We start from the raw sequence: 21605 nt of genomic DNA, 5'->3' as shown, positions 1-21605 counted from the left end.
CGGGGACACAGTTTTAATCTGCCAGGAAGCGACTAAAAACGTGTTTTACATGCGTCGTGCGCATGTCTCATATATTGACATTAGTGTGTGCAAGGACAATGGGTATAAATCATTATGTATATTTCAGATTAAGTCTGCTTATTGGGAAATTACAATTATTTAAGGTTATATTATGGATCATGTGAGTTTTGTTAATGAGCTATGGAACATGTAAGTTTTGACAATCCCCATTTTGGATCTTGTGAGTTTTGGTACCGAGCTGTTTGGACGATGTTGGTTTCGCGGGAACTATCGTGTTGCGACTCGATATGCAGATCATCAAAGTTTTTGATATCGTTCATAGAAACTGAACAGCAATTAAATGCTCCTCCACGGTGTTGACATGTCGGATACTGGGGCTGCACTGAAGGTTTGTACCTATAATGATAGAACAAACTACACTGTGAGGTTCTGTTTATTTTTCAAAAATGGACTTAAAATATTGAATTCGCGATTCCTCACTGTTAAGTTGCAAAGAAAGAGTCCTATACATTCTTACGTGGAGGAACAAATCAAGTCAATAACAAGAATCAGTTTAATTTGAAAACAATGAAGAAAACAGGATATTCTAACCTCATTCGTTTGGCTTCCAAATTTCTGGATGCTGTGAATGTTTCCTTGGCCTTCCTCTTTCTCCAACGGGTGATACGTTTTCTTCCATTACTTGTATCTCAAATCAGTTTTATTCCAACCACTATATTGAATTATATTCCCCAAAATAACTGAACAGAACAGAAAACACACCCCACTGGCATCAATATTTACTACTACACAAGAAAATTGCGCCGAGTAAGCTAATCGCTGATTGGTCAAGATGAGGTACTGGACAAATCACAAATCCCGCAGATCATGAGATTTTTGAAACTAACTATGAAGTTTGACACCGTTTTTCTCAAGGATCTTGCGCCAAATGTGAATAATTGTTTCGTGAATTATGTTCTTTGTATAAAGCTATATGAGAATACGTCGGCATCTCAGTTTTCATTATTTTGGAGCATGTAAGTTATGACTCTAACCTACACAATTGTACTTCGGCTTACACCACATTGGCGGACCACTTTCCTGGAGCTTGTATAGAGTCCGTCTTAACGTCCTGTAAGACCCGGCCCTCCAAATCTGGTGTACTCACAGTCCGCCGCAACCCTACTCATTCGTCGGTCTGAAAGGACCCACGACCACACAGACGCCCAAAAAGGGCTCGGAATGTTGTGTGACACGGTTGGTGTCTGTGCGGGTATTGTTGTGCTGCCTCTCGTTCGTTTCCGCCTGTTTGGCTGTACACAGACACCGTCTCAGCTTTTTCCGGCCGTGAATACCGGACCATTCTGCTGCTTACAGTACGCTGCGTCCATCACACAGCGTGCAACACGCAAGCAACACGCGGCACGTGGTCAGAGGAAGTCTCATTCGTCATCGCCTTCTACCTTGGCAATGATGCATTTCCAGACACATGTTTATCGGACTTTTCATCCTCCATTTCCGCCGGCCGCTGTGACCGAGCGGTTCTAGGCGCTTCAGGCCGGACCCGCGCTGCTGCTACGGTCGCAGGGTCGAATCCTGCCTCGGGCACGGATGTGTGTGATGTCCTTAGGTTTAAGTGGTTCTAAGTTCTAGGGGACTGATGACCTCAGATGTTAAGTCCCATAGTGCTCAGAGCCATACACACATCACAAGATCCATTGCTGTGGTGGAAAGAAAATCATGTGTTGTTTCCTACACTGTTTGAAATAATGAAACGACGTCTTTGTATTATGGCCACCTCTGTTCCATGTGAGCACATATTTTCGAAGCAGGGGCCAACAACAACAGACAGACGATCCCGTCTTTCAAGTGAAAAATTATCAAAAATGATATTTTTAAACTACAGCTTAGAATAGGTACAGCAGATCCACTCAGAAATGAAACAGTAATTTTCAATTGATTTTGTTCTTCTCTGGACAGAGTGCACTGAATTTATATTTGATTGTATTTTGTTTAGTCCACTAAACTGTGCTTGTAGTTACCTCACAAGAACATTTTTCTCTAATTTGTTTCACTCAGAAGACACGTTTTTACTCACCATTCAGTGAGTTTAATTTTTTTTTTTTAGTATGTTATTTATTCATTTATGAGTTTCAGAATAATTATATGTTTTGTGTATGTATATGTTAGTGTGTTTATTTTTGTAAATGTGCTGTGTTTGGTTATTACATTATAGGCATCTTGATACTTGTGTATGATAAATAATTCTCAGGCAAATCAACAATGGTACTCCGACACCTTTGTTTTTGGCGTTCAGATACTGTGATAAAAACTGCATTTCAACAGCGACGTAACTTCATCTCTGATTTCCTGGGGAAGTTTAGAATAAAATGGTAATACATCCGCTTGCTGTGAGTACTTGACGGAACTCCATGTACCTGTACCTCAAACAAACTTCTTTAGCAGGAACTGTAAGTGGTGTAGCGGCAGATCTGCCATGATATAGGTATCACAAAGGATTGTTTTAAATTTTAGTCTGGATTTTATACTTAGCTTGAATTCTATCATTTGTGCTTACTAAAAGATGTATCCGGCTAACTTGAGAATGTTTGTTGAGAAACTGCCATGCTTGACCATCGTGCTACAACCGCCAGTCTGTTATAGTAATTATTTAAACCGTGTACATCAGTCGCATGACATTCTACTCAATGTGACAAACAACTTGAGAATGTTTGTTGAGAAACTGCCATACTTGACCATCGTGCAACAACCGCCAATCTGTTAGAGTAATTATTTAAACCGTGTACATCAGTCACATGGCATTCTACTCAATGTGACAAACAATGTTTGAAGAAAAAACACGAACCTTTGTAAGACAGCGGAGCGGTTAACTAATACTAATGTAAAATTCCGGCTGCGAGTACCAGCAATGATGTGATACCGTGATGAGACGACACCCCCTCTTTGTTGTGAAAAAGAGCATCTACGTCTTTTCTAAATTCTGGAGAAAACGAATGGCTATGTAGTTTGCATATATACGTAATTTGAAGTGCAGAGGTGATACAACTTGTAATCTCAGTTATCAAGGATAAAAAATTTATTTTGTGGTGAAGAAGGTAAATGTCGTCTACGAACTTTTCTTCGATGTTGGATCCCCGGACCTTCACAAAACGATTACTATGTTTAGCAATTCAATGCACAGCGATTTCTTCGCAAATTAAAAACACTGGGCGAATCTGATACTACGACGGCACGAACGACGCGAAATATTTCGCCGTCAGCTTGTGTGCTAAAGATCTTCCCTAAGCGATCAGTTTGTTGTTAAGAAATCATACTGCCACTGTTGTTCGACCTCCTCATTCTGAAAGTGTTTCCAAAAAATCTTACGGCGACTGTGAGCAGTTTAGCTGCCACGAAAGACTGAGTCTTCATCGCGAGTTGTAGCAGTTTTCTCCGACTTTGCCTGGCGTCCTCTGAGAACCGGAGAAACGGAAACCTCCGACCGGCAACTCATCCTATACCTAACCCGTTCTCTCCTTACAGCAGCCACGAGGAAAAATCATATTCATCTATAAGCAAGTTTTTTCACAGATTTATATACTGGACAGAACAAAATTATAAAATGTATGCATCTAGGCAAAATATCAAAAGAGAGTTTAAACGCAGTACATGTCTTATGTGTGTCAAAGGTCAAGTTAATTAATTTTTCTCTACGACGTAGCCGTTCATTATAACACCAGACTCTCCGTACATCAGTTCGTACAAACTGAATTGCCAAATCGGGGGAAAATCACTTGAACTTACAAAAGAAATAAATTTTGGCGCTCGAGGAACACGCAGAGCCAAGATCACTTACAATAACGCGCTCTGGAATAACGTTATAGAACGTTCCAGTCACCAGATCTCGCACCAAATACATATATAAAAAAAAAATTTGCATCACCCAGGTTCCGAGGGTTGCGGGTCCTGTGCAGCAAGATAAACATCATTTCCGCCCTTTTTATTGCTCATGAAAACCACACATTGCATTTTGCACCACCACACAGTGAGACCTTCAGAGGTGGTGGTCCAGACTGCTGTACACACCGGTACCTCTAATACCCAGTAGCACGTCCTCTTGCACTGATGCATGCCTACATTCGTCGTGGCATACTATCCACAAGTTCATCAAGGCACTGTTGGTCCACATTGTCCCACTTCTCAACGGCGATTCGGTGTAGACCCCTCAAAGTGGTTGGTGGGTCACGTCGTCCATAAACAGCCCTTACCAATCCGTCCGAGGCAAGTTCGATAGGGTTCATGTCTGCAGAATATGCTGGCCACTCTAGTCGAACTACGTCGTTATCCTGAAGGAAGTCATTCACAAGATGTACACGATGGGGGCGCCAATTGTCGTCCACGGAGACGAATGCCTCGCCAATATGCTGCCAATATGATTGCACTATTGGTCGGAGGATGGCATTCACGTATCGTTCAGCCGTTACGGCGCCTTCCATGACCACCAGCGGCGTACGTCGGCCCCACATAACGCCATCCCAAAACAGCAGGGAACCTCCACCTTGCTGCATTCGCTGGACAGTGTGTATAAGGCGTTCAGCTTGACCGGGTTGGCTCCAAATACGTCTCCGACGATTGTCTGGTTGAAGGCATATGCGACACTCATCGGTGATGAGAACGTGATGCCATTCGGAATGTTGTTCGACCCATCTGTACCGCGCTGCATGGTGTCGTGGTTGCAAGGATGGACCTCGCCAAGGAAGTCGGGAGTGAAGTTGCACATCATGAAGCCTATTGTGCACACTTTGAGTGGTAACACGACGTCCTGTGGCTGCACGAAAAGCATTACTCAACATGGCGGCGTTGCTGCCAGGGTTCCTCCGAGCCATAATCCGTAAGTAGCGGTCATCCACTGCAGTAGTAGCCCTTGGGCGGCCTGAGCGAGGCAGTTCCTGTCTCTCTGTATCTCCTCCACGTCGGAACAACACCGTTTTGGTTCACTCCGAGAGGCCTGGACACTTCCCTTGTTGAGAGCCCTTCCTGGCACAAAGTAACAATGCGGACGTGATCGAACCACGGTATTGACCGTCTAGGCATGGTTGAACTACAGACAACATGAGCCGTAGTCCTCCTTCCTGGTGGAATGACTGGAACTGATCGGCTGTCGGACCCCCTCCGTCTAATAGTCGCTACTCATGCATGGTTGTTTACATCTTTGGGCGGGTTTAGTGACATCTCTGAACAGTCGAAGGGACTGCCTCTGTGATAGGATATCCACAGTCAACGTCTATCTTCAGGAGTTCTGGGAACTGGGGTGGTGGAAAACGGGAGGAGGGGTGAGGGGGGGGGGAGGGGGGGAGGACGGGGGAGGGAACAACGAAAAATCTAAGGATTTGAAATTAAGTGTCAACTTTTACACTAGTGACTAAGTGCTCTCATTCTCATATAAAGGACGAATACTGTCTGGCTGTTTGAGCGTCGTGAGCTTCGCTCGTTTTTCATCCCCACGCCCACCCCTTTGACAAGTACGTGGTTCTTACCCCCAGAGTAACTCTTTCTAGACAGTAAGTGTTACATGTAGCAAGTTTGGTTTAAATTGATGCAGTGTCTTAGGAGATGTGGAACATACACGCATTGCTACACTTTTACGTTAGGGCATACTGAAAAGTAGTGCCTCCCAAATTATTATGAGAAAATTCTTAAAGCTTTTTAAATACAGAAAACGTTATTAATTTTCTATATCTTTTCCTCGTGTGTAAAGCCAATTTCTCAACGGAGTCACCCTAGCGACCAGCTCATTTCCTTTTGATCCTGGTGATCGATCCACAACTCCACCTCTGCTTGAGCTGCTTCGTCACTGCCAAAGCGAGATCCTCGTATGTTTTCACTAAGTTCTGGAAACAGACGAATATCGTATGGGGCCAAGTCTGGACTGTATAGAAGATGATTGGTGACAGCAAGGCCGAGGCGACGATTTGTTGAAGATGCCGGAGCTCTCGTGTGTGGTCTGGTCTGGCACTCACGCCGAAGGACGGGCTGGTCCATGTGTGGAAGAACTCTTCGAATTCGAAACTCGAGTATAGGACGCCGTTGCTCACCCACCGACATAGTTAAGTTACGTACCGCCATGTTACACTCTGCAATTCGGAGACCTGTAGCAGCAGAGGGCTGCAAATATACAGGGTTATTACAAATGATTGAAGCGATTTCACAGCTCTACAATAACTTTATTATTTGAGATATTTTCACAATGCTTTGCACACACATACCAAATCTCAAAAAGTTTTTTTAGGCATTCACAAATGTTCGATATGTGCCCCTTTAGTGATTCGGCAGACATCAAGCCGATAATCAAGTTCCTCCCACACTCGGCGCAGCATGTCCCCATCAATGAGTTCGAAAGCATCGTTCATGCGAGCTCGCAGTTCTGGCACGTTTCTTGGTAGAGGAGGTTTAAACACTGAATCTTTCACATAACCCCACAGAAAGAAATCGCATGGGGTTAAGTCGGGAGAGCGTGGAGGCCATGACATGAATTGCTGATCATGATGTCCACCACGACCGATCCATCGGTTTTCCAAGCTCCTATTTAAGAAATGCCGAACATCATGATTGAAGTGCGGTGGAGCACCATCCTGTTGAAAGATGAAGTCGGTCTCCAGTTGTGGCATGAGCCAATTTTCCAGCATGTCCAGATACACGTGTCCTGTAACGTTTGTTTCGCAGAAGAAAAAGGGGCCGTAAACTTTAAACCGTGAGATTGCACAAAACACGTTAACTTTTGGTGAATTGCGAATTTGCTGCACGAATGCGTGAGGATTCTCTACCGTCCAGATTCGCACATTGTGTCTGTTCACTTCACCATTAAGAAAAAATGTTGCTTCATCACTGAAAACAAGTTTCGCACTGAACGCATCCTCTTCCGTGAGCTGTTGCAACCGCGCCGAAAATTCAAAGCGTTTGACTTTGTCATCGGGTGTCAGGGCTTGTAGCAATTGTAAACGGTAAGGCTCCTGTTTTATCCTTTTCCGTAAGATTTTCCAAACCGTCGGCTGTGGTACGTTTAGCTCCCTGCTTACTTTATTCGTCGACTTCCGCGGGCTACGCGTGAAACTTGCCCGCACGCGTTCAACCGTTTCTTCGCTCACTGCAGGCCGACCCGTTGATTTCCCCTTACAGAGGCATCCAGAAGCTTTAAACTGCGCATACCATCGCCGAATGGAGTTAGCAGTTGGTGGATCTTTGTTGAACTTGGTCCTGAAGTGTCGTTGCACTGTTATGACTGACTGATGTGAGTCCATTTCAAGCACGACATACGCTTTCTCGGCTCCTGTCGCCATTTTGTCTCACTGCGCTCTCGAGCGCTCTGGCGGCAGAAACCTAAAGTGCGGCTTCAGCCGAACAAAACTTTATGAGTTTTTCTACGTATCTGTAGTGTGTCGTGACCATATGTCAATGAATGGAGCTGCAGTGAATTTATGAAATCGCTTCAATCATTTGTAATAGCCCTATACTGAGGTATGGGGAACTAAGGAGACGGCCGTAGTATGGCGTACGCGCGGTACAAAAGGGCACTGCATTGGCTGGGGCTGTCATTTACACTCAGGTGTAACGATAGGAATTAACAGATATCGGACACGGAATGGTAGTCGGAGGTAGACGCAAGGGACATTCCACTTCGGAAATCGTTAGGGAATACAATATTCCGACATTCACAGTGTCAAGAGTGTGCTGAGGATACCAAATTACAGGCATTACCTGTCACCAGAGAAATGCAGTGACCGACGGCATTCACTTGACGACCGAGAACAGTGGTCTTTGAACAGACTTGTCAGTGCTAACAGACATGCAACACTGCGTGAAATAACCGCAGAAGTCGGAGTGGGACGTAAGAGGAACGTATCCGTTAGGACAGTGCTGCCAAATTTGCCATTGTTCGGCTAGGGCTGCAGACGAACGATGCGAGTGCCTTTGCTAATACCACGACATCGCCTGCAGCGCCTCTCATGGGCTCGTGGCCATATCAGTTTTGGACCCTAGACCTCTGGAGTCGCGATATCGGTTGGTAAGAGCTGATGGTAGGATTCGATTGTGGAGCAGACCCCACCAAACCGTGGACCAAGGTAGTCAATGACGCAGTGTGCAAGGTGGTGGTGGCTCCAAAATTTTGTGAGCTTTGTTTACACGGAATCGGCTAGGTCCTGCGGTCCAACTGAACCGACCATCGACTGGAAATGGTTATGTTCGGATACTTGGAGAGCATCTGCAGGCGAAAAACGTTTTTTATGGATGACAATGCGCCATGTCACTGGACCACAAATGTTCGCGATGTTGAGGAACATTCTGGACAACTAGAGCAAAGGATTTTGGCACCCCGATATGAATCTTTCGCAGTTGTGGACCGCTATAGAGGCAACATGGTTCAATAATTCAGCAGAAGACTTCCTACCAGTTGTTCAGTCCATGCCACTTCGAGTTGCTGTTCTACTCCTGGTGAAAGGAGGCCCGAAATTTTGGTCTTATGTCAAAGCGGTAGGTGGATCAAAACAAAATGTCCAGACACTCTGTGACCAAAATGGTATTGAAGCACAGGATGACAGACTAAAGGCCGAAATACTAAGTGCCTTTTCCCAAAGCTGTTCCACAGAGGAAGACTGCACTGTAGTTCCTTCTCTAGATTGTCGCACAGATGACAAATTGGTAGATATCGAAATAGATGACAGAGGGATAGAAAAACAAAAATAATCGCTCAAAAGAGTAAAGGCCGCTGGGCCTGATGGGATACCAGTTCGATTTTACACAGAGTACACGAAGGAACTTGCCCCCCCTCCCCCCCTCCCCCCCTCCCCCCTCCCCCCTCCCCCCTCCCCCCCTTCTTGCAGCGGTGTACCGTACCGTAGGTCTCTAGAAGAGCGTAGCGTTCCAAAAGATTGGAAAAGTGCACAGGTCATCCCCGGTTTCAAGAAGGGACGTCGAACAGATGTGCAGAACTATAGACCTATACCCCTAACGTCTACCAGTGTAGTGTATTGGAACACGTATTTTGTTCCAGTATAATGACTTTTCTGGAGACAAGAAATTTACTCTGTAGGAAACAGCATGGGTTTCGAAAAAGAAGGTCGTGTGAAACCCAGATCGCGCTATTCGTCCAGGAGACTCAGAGAGCCATAGACACGGGTTCCCAGGTAGATGCCGTGTTTCTTGACTTCCGCAAGGCGTTCGATACAGTTCCCCACAGTCGTTTAATGAACAAAGTTAGAGCATATGGACTATCAGACCAATTGTGTGATTGGATTGAGGAGTTCCTAGATAACAGATCGCAGCAAGTCATTCTCAATCGAGAAAAGTCATCCGAGGTAAGAGTGATTTCAGGCGTGCCGCAGGGGAGTGTCGTAGGACCGTTGCTATTCACAATATGCATAAATGACCTCGTGGATAACATCGGAAGTTCACTGAGGCTTTCTGCGGATGATGCTGTAGTATATCGAGAGATTGTAACAGTGGAAAATTGTACTGAAATGCAGGAGGATCTGCAACGAATTGACGCATGGTGCAGGGAATGGCAACTGAATCTCAGTGTAGACAAGTGTAATGTGCTGCGAATACATAGGAAGAAAGATCCTTTAACATTTAGCTACAATATAGCAGGTCAGCAACTGGAAGCAGTTAATTCCATAAATTATCTGGGAGTAGGCATTAGGAGTGATTTAAAATGGAATGATCATATAAAGTTGATCGTCGGTAAAGCAGATGCCACAGTGATTCGTTGGAAGAATCCTAAGGAAATGCAATCCGGAAACAAAGGAAGTAGGTTACAGTACGCTTGTTCGCCCACTACTTGAATACTGCTCACCAGTGTGGGATCCGTACCAGATAGGGTTGACACAAGAGATAGAGAAGATCCAACCGAGAGCAGAGCGCTTCGTTACAGGATCATTTAATAATCGTGAAAGCGTTACGGAGATGATAGATAAACTCCAGTGGAAGAGTCTGCAAGAGAGACGCTCAGTAGCTCGATACGGGCTTTTGTTAAAGTTTCGAGAACATACCTTCACCGAAGAGTCAAGCAGTATATTGCTGCCTCCTACGTATATCTCGCGAAGAGACCATGAGGATAAAATCAGAGAGATTAGAGCCCACACAGAGGCATACCGACAATCTTTCATTCCTCGAACAATACTAGACTGGAATAGAAGGGAAAACCGATAGAGGTACTCAAAGTACCCTCCGCGACACACCGTCAGGTGGCTTGCGGAGTATGGATGTAGATGTAGATGTAGACACGATATTAGGACGTGTCCCATGAATTTGTCTTCTCGGTCTTTGTATATATGAAGAATAAAGGTATGTAATGTTAATAACGTTTGTTTTATTTAAAAACCTTTGACAAACTGCATATAAAAAATTCTGGGTTATTACTTTTCAGAATGCTCTGGTAATATTTAAGGACCTGTGTTGGTGTACATATACTGCTGCGGGGAACAGCCTGCTGGTTGCGGCGCTAGCTGTGAGGTCCCCTCTCCCCCTCCCCCTCCCCATCCCCTTCCCACCGTTGACTGATCGGGAAGTGATGACGCGTCGCCTCGCGAATCCCACGACCTCGCCAGCCAGGTCCCGCGTACCCCTGGGGAGCGATCCGTCTAGACCGGGATAGGCCGGTGGCGACCCGCTTGGTGACACGGCGGGGGAGCGTCCGAGTCCCAGGCCGGCGGACACGTGCGCCACACGTGGCTGTGGCCGGCGCGAGTGAGTGGGCGTGTCTGCACGTGACGCGCTGTGGGCGGCGAAGCTGGCGCCGGCTGCTCCAGTCATCCCTCACGTCACGTCTTCATCCACTTTGCGTGTCAGCCCACACTACGAGTGTTTTCAATTAAACGCCCCTTTTTTTAAAAAAGAAAAAAAGAACCTGTAAGAATTAAATGAACCTAGTGGATTATGCTACTGTCTGGCAGTACGGAATTACTGTCATTTCTCATCCATCGAGTGGTGTTTGAAAGCAGGCGAGGCATTATCTACTGCAAAACATCCACATGATGCTCTGGGACGAGTCCGTCTCCAGAGATTGTGCGAATTACGGCGCAAAAAATAAGTTTTCGCAGTTTGAAGAAGTATTTTGGAGGTAATTTTTCAAAAATATGCGATAGTTATTGAAAATGTACGCTGACGACGAAAGCTACGAGAGCTATAAAGTAGAAGAGTACTACACCGTTACGTATTGCTCCATTGTTGGCAATGGATGCAGTTGGTTCTGTACCTACATTGTTAAGCCCAAGATGGCTCGTCGGGCGATATGGAATAGTTGGTATTCCATAAAACGAACCTTCATTGTGCAGGTGCTGTAAACGAGGATTAGTTTTCTGACATACGCAAATAGATGAATGTTAAATGAACCGCGTCTGCTACATAAACAAATAGTTCTTTCAGAAGTTTGTTTTGAAATTAATAATCAAATTGCTTTTTTTTCTTACTCATAAGTAATTCTATAAGGAATTTCAACTAAGAGGAATCTCAGAATTGTACTGTGTGTACATGAAATATAACCTTACCCAAGTTTCCCTCATTATCTGCATTTTTACAACTCGGTTCCACATTTCCCGAATATTCCATCTTAGCCTGCCTGCACGATAATTATAACCACCCGGTAGAAATACTCAGCGCCAAATAGTTGAAGTCTGTGACTTCATTTACATCCAATCAATTTTGAACACTGTTAGAACAGTACTGTCTGGCGTGCCTCTGGGTGATGTGGTAATGTATCTGGCATGCACAGCATACGATATGTTGTCATAAAATTTTCATTATCAGCTCGAAAATATTAAACTTTGAATGTTGATGGTCCTTCTCTGCACACGGCCCTTCATAATTCCTATTACAGGGAACTATGGGTTGTGGATGAAATTTTGATTAGGAACTGATGTCCTAAAATGAGGCATTTGGATGAAAAAAAGAAATATTAACGTCGGAACACTTTCAGATCTTCCAATTCATGGCACGCACACCGTGCAGACAATGAGTTCTGCCCCGTGTGTTCTGCACGTGGCGACCCTGCTGTTCGTTGCACAAGGTGTACCTGCGACGCTCGCCTTCATAGAAGTGCACAAAAACCCCGGTGTGCGCTGAATTATTTCTGCTTCCATCCGACGGGCCATTGATCTAAAATCGTGGTAGTCACACGGAACAACGTCTAGAGAACACAGTGGGTGGTGCAGAACTTCCCATTTCAACGTTTCCACGTATGTTTTGTCGTTTTTTTGCGACATGGGATCGAGCACTGTCATGCTGCAGAATCAACTTTTATGTTTCTCACTGTATTGTGGCCGTTTGTTTTTCAGAGTTCGGCTCAAACGCACGAATTTCTTTTGATGAAGATCTCCTGTGATTGTTTCTATCGGTTCCAGTAGCTTCAAAAACCTTTTCTCTTCCATTGCCATGCTAGTCTCCGATGTCAGAAACATCGTTGAAGCGTTGAAACCATTCTCTGTGCGTTCTTTCTAGTATTTGTCTCAACAAAGCTGCCATCCACCATTTTATGAGCCTGTCCTGAAGATTTTTTCCTCTTAAAACTTCCCGCAAATGACGAGATTGGGCTCGTAAGTCGACATATTCAATCGAGAATAACTTTACGATGCAATCATAGATCGACTAATATTTCGATGGCGCTACGTGGAAGAGGCTCGGAGACACTGGAAGGTTTCAAAATGGTTCAAATGGCTCTGATCACTATGGGACTTAACATCTGTGGTCATCAGTCCCCTATAACTTAGAACTACTTCAACCTAACGAACCTAAGGACAGCACACAACACCCAGTCATCAGAACTGCTCGTCCACGACCGTAAGCACTCAAATGACGTCTTGGAGACATGTTTCTGTAGCACACGGGACGTCTCACTAATCAGTTCCACAACAATCTTCAACAAAAACCGCAACCAGCCTGAACTGTCGAGAGCATACATAGCGTTCGTGCTCAGGCTTCGCTGCCGTTAACACGTCCCCTCCTCCATGTTTCCTTGTACTGTCATTAGTCGGATGCTCCGTGGCAATTGTCGGTCGTCCCTTCCCTAGCAACTGTCAGTTGTTTCATAGCAATTGTCAAGCATCTACGATAATGTTGGAAGCTGACGATATGATTTAAAATGTGTGCTGTGGACGGGACTCGATCCCTTTTGATTCTCTTTTCTCATTAGAGTTTTCATATTTCTCTTAGTTTCTTACCTGATACACTTATTTCAATTTGTGTTTACATTTCACACCTCATACTGATTTTTTTAGAATTGTTACTAAAAGCTCTCTGCGCATAACTTGTCACACATTTCAGTTGTATTTATTTCTGTTTTTAAAGGATTTCGATTATGTGAAATATTGACCAGCTATTCACAATTACAGTTTTCTGTTCATGTATTGTTGTAACGATGTTATGTTCATAAATAAATTGAAAAGCAAAACCGGAACTTCATGTGTACTAGGCATAAATGCTGACTATTACACCACCACAGCACTATGGTCATCATTGGTGCACGAAATACCAAAGTCGAATGCACTCCCCATAGTGACAATGTAAAGGAAAAAAGCTGGAGATAGAATTGAAGTTTGTGTTAGGGAGGGCAATCGACTTGAATAGTTTGTGCAGCACTTGCAACTACGGTTCTGCGGTGATGTAATGGTCAGAATGTCTGGCTTGTAAGCTACAAGTCGCGCGTTCGATTCCCTACCGGGGCAAAAATTTTATACGAGGGTTGTCCAGAAAGTAAGTTCCGATCGGTCGCGAAATGGAAACCACAATGAAAACTAGCAACAGTGAGGTACACCTTCCACCTACTTCTCCACACAGTCGCCGCTCCAGTCGTAGTGTTGTATCAAATTTCCAATATCCTCGTCATAGAAAGCAGCCGCCTGTGCTTTCGGCCAGTTATCTGCACTGGTCGGTGGAAAACTTTTGTCTCCATAGCCAGCAGAGATGAGACTCAGAGGAGCCAATTACGGAGTGTATTGTGGGTGATCAAACATTTCTCGTCGGAAACGCTGCGGGAGCGTCTTCGTTGCCCCTGAAGTGTGCGGCCGAGAATTGGCACGAAGAAGGAACTGCTCGACAGTTGTGTTATGTGGGCTGCATGACACAGGCGAAATCTCTAACCAGGCCCTCATACGGTAGACGCTATTCCCTACACATCTTCACGAGCTCACTGTTCACTCAGAACTGAAAAGACCGACGAGACACGATCGACGGGCATAGTAGAGACACTGCCCAACAGATCTGTGCAAAGCTTTACCGGATTTTCCCAGTGGTTTCCATTTCGCGACCGATCGGTACTTACTTTCTGGACAACTATGTGGACAATGATTAAAAAATAGAGACACATTATAGCATGAAAGAAGAGAATGGAAACTAAAAGAGACTACAGTGACATAATAAGTCACGGGATATGTCGTAATATGGTGCCGGAACTCCTTTTTCCCGAAATACTGCAGCAGTTCGACGTGGCATGGACTCAACAAGTTACTGGAAGTCCCCTGCGTAAATGCTGAGCCAGGATGCGTTTGAAGCCGTGCACAACTGCGGAAGTGTTGCCGGTGCACGATTTTCTGCCCGAACTGACTTCTCGATTACGTCCCCTAAATTTTCTATGAGATACACGTCGAAAGAGCTGGATGGCCAAATCATTCGCTCGACTTGTCCAGAATGTCTTTGAAGCCAGTTGCGAACAGTTGTGGCCCTGCGACATGGCCCATTGTTATCCATAAAAATTGCGTCGTTGTTTCGGAACTTGAAGTCCACGAATGGCTCCAAATTCTCTCCAAGTATCCGAACATAAGCATTTCCCTCTGGTGGCCAATTTATTTATGGAGGACTTCGAGGAGAAGGCGCTTGAATCTGCTGACTTGAGACCCACGGTATTCTGGAGGTATGTTGATGACACCTTTGTAGTTTGGCCCCATGGTGAAGACAACTTACAAGACTTCTTAAGACATCTGAACTCCCTCCACGATCAAATAAAGTTCACCATGGAAACTGAAAAGGAGGGACGCCTTCCATTCTTGGATGTTTTGGTTCGGCGCAGAGAGGATGGCACTTTGGGACATGAAGTGTATAGGAAGCCGACGCACACCGATCTGTATTTACGTGCAAATAGCTGCCACCATCCTGCCCAGACAATGAGTGTTCTCCGAACTTTGACTCACAGAGCGCATATTATTTCTGACGAAAGCAGTCTGCAAGATGAACTTTCCCACTTACAAAGAGTGTTTGAAGACAATGGGTACTCTCCACAACAAATACAGAGGACACTGAAAATGAAACCGAAAGAGGCCACGAAGAAAGCAGAAGAAGATGAAGAAACCTTTAAATCGATGGCCTTCCTGCCATATGTGGGTAGCCTCTCATCAAAAATAGGACGCATTCTCGGCAGACGCAAAGTAAAAGTGATTTTTCGTCCTCCACCCAAGACAGCTGCACTCGTGGGCTCCGTCAAAGATGATTTGCTGCTCCGAAAATCTGGAGTTTACAAAATTCCATGTGAATGTGGCCTTTCTTACGTCGGACAAACAACTCGTACTGTCCAAGAAAGATGTACAGAACACCGGAGGTACACACGACTTTTACAACCTAACAAGTTGGCATTGACAGAGCACTGTATTGATAATAGTCACAGTATGTTGTATGACAACGTCGAAATTTTAGCAACTACATCATCCCTTTCGGACTCGATAGTGAAGGAGGCAATTGAAATTCGCTTGACGACGAATTTAATTAATATAGATAGTGGTTTCAATCTTGATAAATCATTGAATCTGACACTTGCTGTAATAAACTCGCAAAGACGTCGTCACAGTGCAGCTCACAATGATACATCGATATGCCAACACAGATCAACTGCGGAGTCATAGATACAACTCGCGCATTATGGACGTCTCTGCCACTGACCAACGTCTCTGGCGCATTTGCATCTGTGGCCGCATGCGCAGTCGCGCAGTACAACAGTATAAAGGGACGAAGCGAGCACTGGAGCGGCATCCTCTTTTATGCCAGTCCTGCCTGGATATCTGCCCCCCCCCCCCCCAAATTCTATAAGTCCCTCCAGATCCTTGAGAGTCATGCACTCCGCCTCGCCTTCCGTATACGCCTCCCGTCCCCCATGCGGATCCTCTATGATCTCATTCCTTTCCCCCATCTGCTCCTATTCCTCGAACATATCCGCATCCTCTACACCTCCCACCGCCTTGATCCCCCTCACCCCCTGGTTGGTCCTCTCCCCTCCCCAACCCCTGCCACATCTTTACTGTTGTGTCCCCCCTACCCTCCATCTCTACACCCTTCCTTTCCCAAGGTGGCTTCCATCAACTCCCCCTCCCGGATGATGCCCTCTCTCCCTTCATTTATCCCTCCTATCAACTCTGATCCTCACTCCCCCTCCTTTGTCCTTTTCCCGGGCTCCCTCTCCCCCCCCCCCTTCATCTTCTTTCTTCCCCACCTCCCCTCTCTTTGCCCCCTTCTCTCCCCCGAGTCCTTTTACATTTCCCTCCTCTGCCTCCTCTCATTCCCTCTTGCGTCTGCCCTTCTCCCCCTTTATTAGTCCTCTCCCTCCTTGGTCCCCCCCCCCTTTTTCGATATTTTCCTTCCTCCCTCCTCGTTCTTCCCCCTCCTCCAGGTCCCTCCCCACCCCATCTGCCTTTGGCTCGGGAGTGTCATCTTTGTGCCGCCACAGTGTTCTACATTGAGTGTTCTACAGTGAGTATTCCGTGTTGTGTTTTTTGGGAAGTGTTGCGAACGGCCATCATACTGTCGCTGAGTGTGCCTTTTATCTCTTGCGAACAGACACCAGACTGTCGCCGTGTTTTTTTAATTGTGTGTGTGCTATGTTACTTGTCTGATTCCTGTGTCTTTTATTAACGTTGCCAACTCCTTTTGCTTTCTGTTTTAACTTTCCGCATTTTTCCGCCATTTTACACTTGACGTCACCGTTTTATCGCCTGTTTTTTCTTGTTTGTTTTCTTCTTCCGTTTTTTTAAAATAAAAGTTTGTAGGCTGGAGAACAGCGTAGTAAGCTGCTGCCAGCCCGCCCCCTTCAGGGGGAATTGAAAATCAATAAAAGAAAAAAAAAACTGGAGCGGCAGTCTTGCGGCTCACTCTGAAGATGGCTGAACGTTATACAGCCGAAATATTAGAAGAAGAATGAGATTTCTTGCGGCTGCACACCCGAAACTTAATGGAACATAACCATTTCCAGTTAATAACCGCTTCAGTCGGACCTCAGGACCCGGCCCATTCCATGTAAACACAGGCCACGCCATTATGGAGACACCACCAGGCTGCACAGTTTGTTTCCAAAGCTGCGCCACACTCGAACCCCGCCGTCAGCTCTTACCAACTGCAATCGGGACATCTGATTAAACTACTGCGTTCCGGTCGTCTAGGGTCCAACCGATATGGTCACGAGACCAGGACAGGCGCTGCAGGCAGCCGATGTCGTGCTGTTAGCAAAGGCACTCCTGGCGGTCGCCTGCTGCCGTAGACCATTAACGCCAAATCTGGCCCCACTGTGTTAATGGATACGTCCGTGTTACGCCCCACATTGTTTTCTGTGCTTATTTCAAGAAGCGTTGCTTGTCTGTTAGCACCTACAACTCAACGTAAACGCCGCTGCTCTCTGTCGTTAAGCGAAGGCCGTCAGCCACAGCGTTGTACGTGGCGAGAGGCTGTAGCGGGACATCCTGCTCCAGCGTTACTTTTACTCAGAAGTAGTTGTCTCTACCAGTATTACTTTTTTCCGAATTTTGGTCAAGTCAATGTTATCTCAGTTGCATGTCTGAAAACTTTCATATAATATTATATAAAGTATGTTATTTTTTAAGCTAAAATTTATGAAAAGGAATTACTTCACAAAATATATTAGTTTCGATGCTATAATCGATAAGTACTAGTTCTGAGTGTACAGTTAAATTATTATTACTATTATTATTTTTTAGAAAGATTTGAAATTACGAACACATATCTACAGGATAGAAGACTCCACAACAGCATGGAAAATTTTCAATATTATTGAAAGGTCTCTGTTGGATTCCTTTCATGTTAATTTCTCAAATCTGTTGTCATTTACGGCATACATTCCACTTTACGGCATACATAGGGTAAATATTTCTTCCTTGGTCGTCCTCATCGATCTGTAGTGTCAAAAATTGTTGTAACGTATCCAGGTACACTATCGCTTTGATGTCAGCCATCTTTAACTCAACTGCGGCTGGCACTCCTTACGGTGCAATTCAGCACTAGCGAACTTCACAAGACAAAACTTGATGTACGCTACTGGCCATTAAAATTGCTACACCACGAAGATGACGTGCTACAGACGCGAAATTTAACCGACAGGAAGAAAATGCTGTGATATGCAAATGATTAGCTTTTCAGAGCATTCACACAAGGTTGGCGCCGGTGGCGACACCTACAACGTGCTGACATGAGGAAACTTTCCAAGTGATTTCTCATACACAAATAGCAGTTGACCGGCGTTGCCTGGTGAAACGTTGTTGTGATGCCTCCTGTAAGGAGGAGAAATGCGTACCATCACGTTTCCGACTTTGATAAAGGTTGAAAGGTCTCTGTTGGATTCCTTTCATGTTAATTTCTTAAATCTGTTGTCATTTACGGCATACATTCCACTTCTAAATTTGCTGTGGTGTTTCTGACTCCATCTGGGAGGAGACTGAGCAATGGAACGTGTTACTTTTACACATAAACAAGAACGATCTGTCACACTACTACACTTTAAAACACAGTGTATATGTAATTCATGTCACACAGTCTCATACGGAACCTACATCCGCTTTCTTTTATATACTGTATATGATAAGATACTGCCATCCCCCTTCCCTTCTGTGTGAAAGAGTGAATGAGCAAATGTATTTCTAGTTGCATGCTTGAGGTTAGCAGACAAGCCTGTCTGCTAGAGAACAGTAGGACCAACGTCGGAACAGGTAGCTACGCTTTCTAAAAGCAAAGAGGTTTCTATCCTTAGTATGGTCCTGTCCGTCTCTTGTCATATTGGTATAGGAAGCTGCTTCTCTGGTCACTTCCGATTGTATCTGTGAAGCACCCTCAGTAGGGGCCCACGCCAGTCTGTACGCAGCGAGCGTCTGAAGTGGTAAGCTCTCTGGCTAAGCGTGTCTCTGCTAAGCCCATAAGACAATGGATTTCTTAAGTTCAGCCTAAATGAAAATTTAATCACCTTTATTTCAAGTTTTGATCTAAAATATCTAATGTTATCTTAAATTGCAACGCAGTGTAATTCGAGTGTGAAGTTCAGAATATCTTCCAGTAGTTGCTTTGTCACTACTTTGTGAGTAAAGTGGAATCACATGTTGATGATCCGTAACTCTAACTAAGATCATCAATCTTAAATGCGAATGTGCGTGAGATTATAACGTCACGTCTTGACAATATTTTTCAATATAGCAACTTTTCTTTATGTTCAACCCACGTGGGGTGTACTTTGTGAGACCAGTACCACGTGCTTATACAATTGTTTGACCCATCAGGTTAATAGTAAGACGTTAGTAACCAGTTCGAGGTTTTTCGTTTGTAAATTGAGTTTCGATGTAATTTATTGTAATTATCAAAATTATTGTGGAGTTACACCAAGTTGACCACGTGAAGCATGTGGTGTAAGCATCAAAGTAGCCCTCAGCTATTCTTTTCAGGAAGATTTCACAGAGAGTTAGTATGAATTTAGTATACCAGCGTATGGTAATTTCAAGACAGACAGGATTGCGCTACGAACCTAACTTCTTTGGGTGAAAATTGAATCGATTGGTTGTGGTTAATTTCCTCTTGCATATGTTTCAACGTTCTTCATGTGTTATTTTATGAATGCAGTGTTGTATGCAGCCTCCCAATCTTGGCTCCATATTTGATGTGTGTCATAAGATTACAAACTCACATTTTCACAATCCTAAATAAAGCACCAGTTTAGTTATGAATCAAGTTGAATATGCTGAAATTTTAACTGAACAATGATCAATGTTAAAATAAATGTCCAAATATAAACTGATTTATTTCTTTTTATTTAAATTCTCTTTATATATATATCACTGGTTGTCGTAAGAAGACTATTAAAAGATTATAATTAATGTTAGTCTGGTTGGGAATTTGGTAAGCTAGACTGGATACCTGGTGAAACAGTTGCTCAGTAATGCAAGGTTAACTTCCCCAGATAGCTCACAGCTTTTAATCCGCTTTTATTGTCTTGAATATCAGCACCACTTTCAAAACAACTTAATGCATCAACATTATATTATAACAAAGAGTAAATTCGGCACAGAATGGCTGAAAGAAGTCCAGAAGGATCTTCAGCAGGTCAACATGAAAAATCTCTAAGACCGCACTGGGTCCGGAATACAATCGCAAGTGTGAAGTTTGAGGAAAGAACATGGCGCCAGCCTGGTAAAAAATAGACAGAAGAACGGAAGAAGGAGCATTCTGACAGGATGAAGAGTTTTTGGGAAGGAAAGAAGACAAACGTCTGGAGATGAAATTATGAATTGAATTTCAATCGCTCTCATACAGGGGAACAATCGTTATAATAATAATAATAATAATAATAATATTTGAAATTACGAGTTACCTGTATTTGGACACTTAAAATTTCTATTATTAACTACGCTATCCTGTACTGTTCACCATATTTATTTCTGGATTCATTTATGAAATAATAATCGAAATTAATAATGTAACGAAAACTAGTAGGAATTCATTTATTCGGAAAAATTGTAAACCCTTTGGAATATTGTTATTTCCGCAAAGTATGGGAGTCGTAAGCTTGCCTCTGATGTGATCGGACGTATTTTTGTATAATAGGTGCAAACAATGTAATTTCGGCTTTGTTAATCTGAAAAATCAAAATACTGTAAGGTATACTGAAATGTGAGAAAATCTGTGGAAAACATATTTACGTAAAAAATTCTGCAACAACAATCTTCCAGTTTATTTAGTTAACACCAACCGTGAGGGCTTGATGTTATATTTTCAGCTTCAATAATCAGACCCCTAAACAAGAAGAATTGGAGCCATCTCAACATGACAAGCTAAGTAAACTTGAAAGTTTATTGTAATCTTGGCTCTTCTCAATTTGTCGTAAAAGACGTTGCTTATTAATTACGTGGACTGGGCATTGTTTAATGTGGACAATAGATGGAACAAGGAAGGAGGGCAGAGATTACAAAGTGATGCCCGAAACCAAGTATTCTCGGCATGCCCTTGACACTGTGGAGCTCGGCACATTAAATCTCCCACGCTCTGAATCACCACTCAGCGTTCAAAGTCTGCTGACTCGCGCCGTGCGGTCTAATCGCGTCGGAAACCTTTTCAGCGAATCACCTGAGTACAAACGAACGCTGCGGCAATTCACTGGCCGTTTATATCTTGCGTACTCGATACCACCGCCATCTTTATATGCGCATATCGCTGTCCCATGCCGTCTCAGTGTACAGCAAAGGCTAAAACTTATATACACTACTGGCCATTAAACTTGCTACATCACGAAGGTGACGTGCTACAGACGCGAAATTTAACCGACAGGAAAAAGATGCTGTGATATGCAAATGATTAGCTTTCCAGAG

The 21605-nt window shown here is 44.2% G+C and overlaps 1 protein-coding gene across 1 annotated transcript in view; it reads left to right on the top strand.

Moving 5' to 3' along the window:
• Positions 1-12006: 12006 nt before the first annotated feature.
• The window catches only part of LOC126209822 (twist-related protein 1), a 75502-nt gene continuing 65903 nt past the window's right edge, over positions 12007-21605 (top strand). The window contains exon 1 of the mRNA XM_049938954.1: positions 12007-12106. Coding sequence (XP_049794911.1) covers positions 12007-12106 — 100 coding nt within the window. The remainder of the gene's footprint in view (positions 12107-21605) is intronic.

This window comes from Schistocerca nitens, chromosome 10 (genome assembly GCF_023898315.1).
Source record: "Schistocerca nitens isolate TAMUIC-IGC-003100 chromosome 10, iqSchNite1.1, whole genome shotgun sequence".
NCBI classification, from domain to species: Eukaryota; Metazoa; Arthropoda; class Insecta; order Orthoptera; family Acrididae; genus Schistocerca; species Schistocerca nitens.
This window is presented reverse-complemented; position numbering and strand designations above follow the sequence as displayed.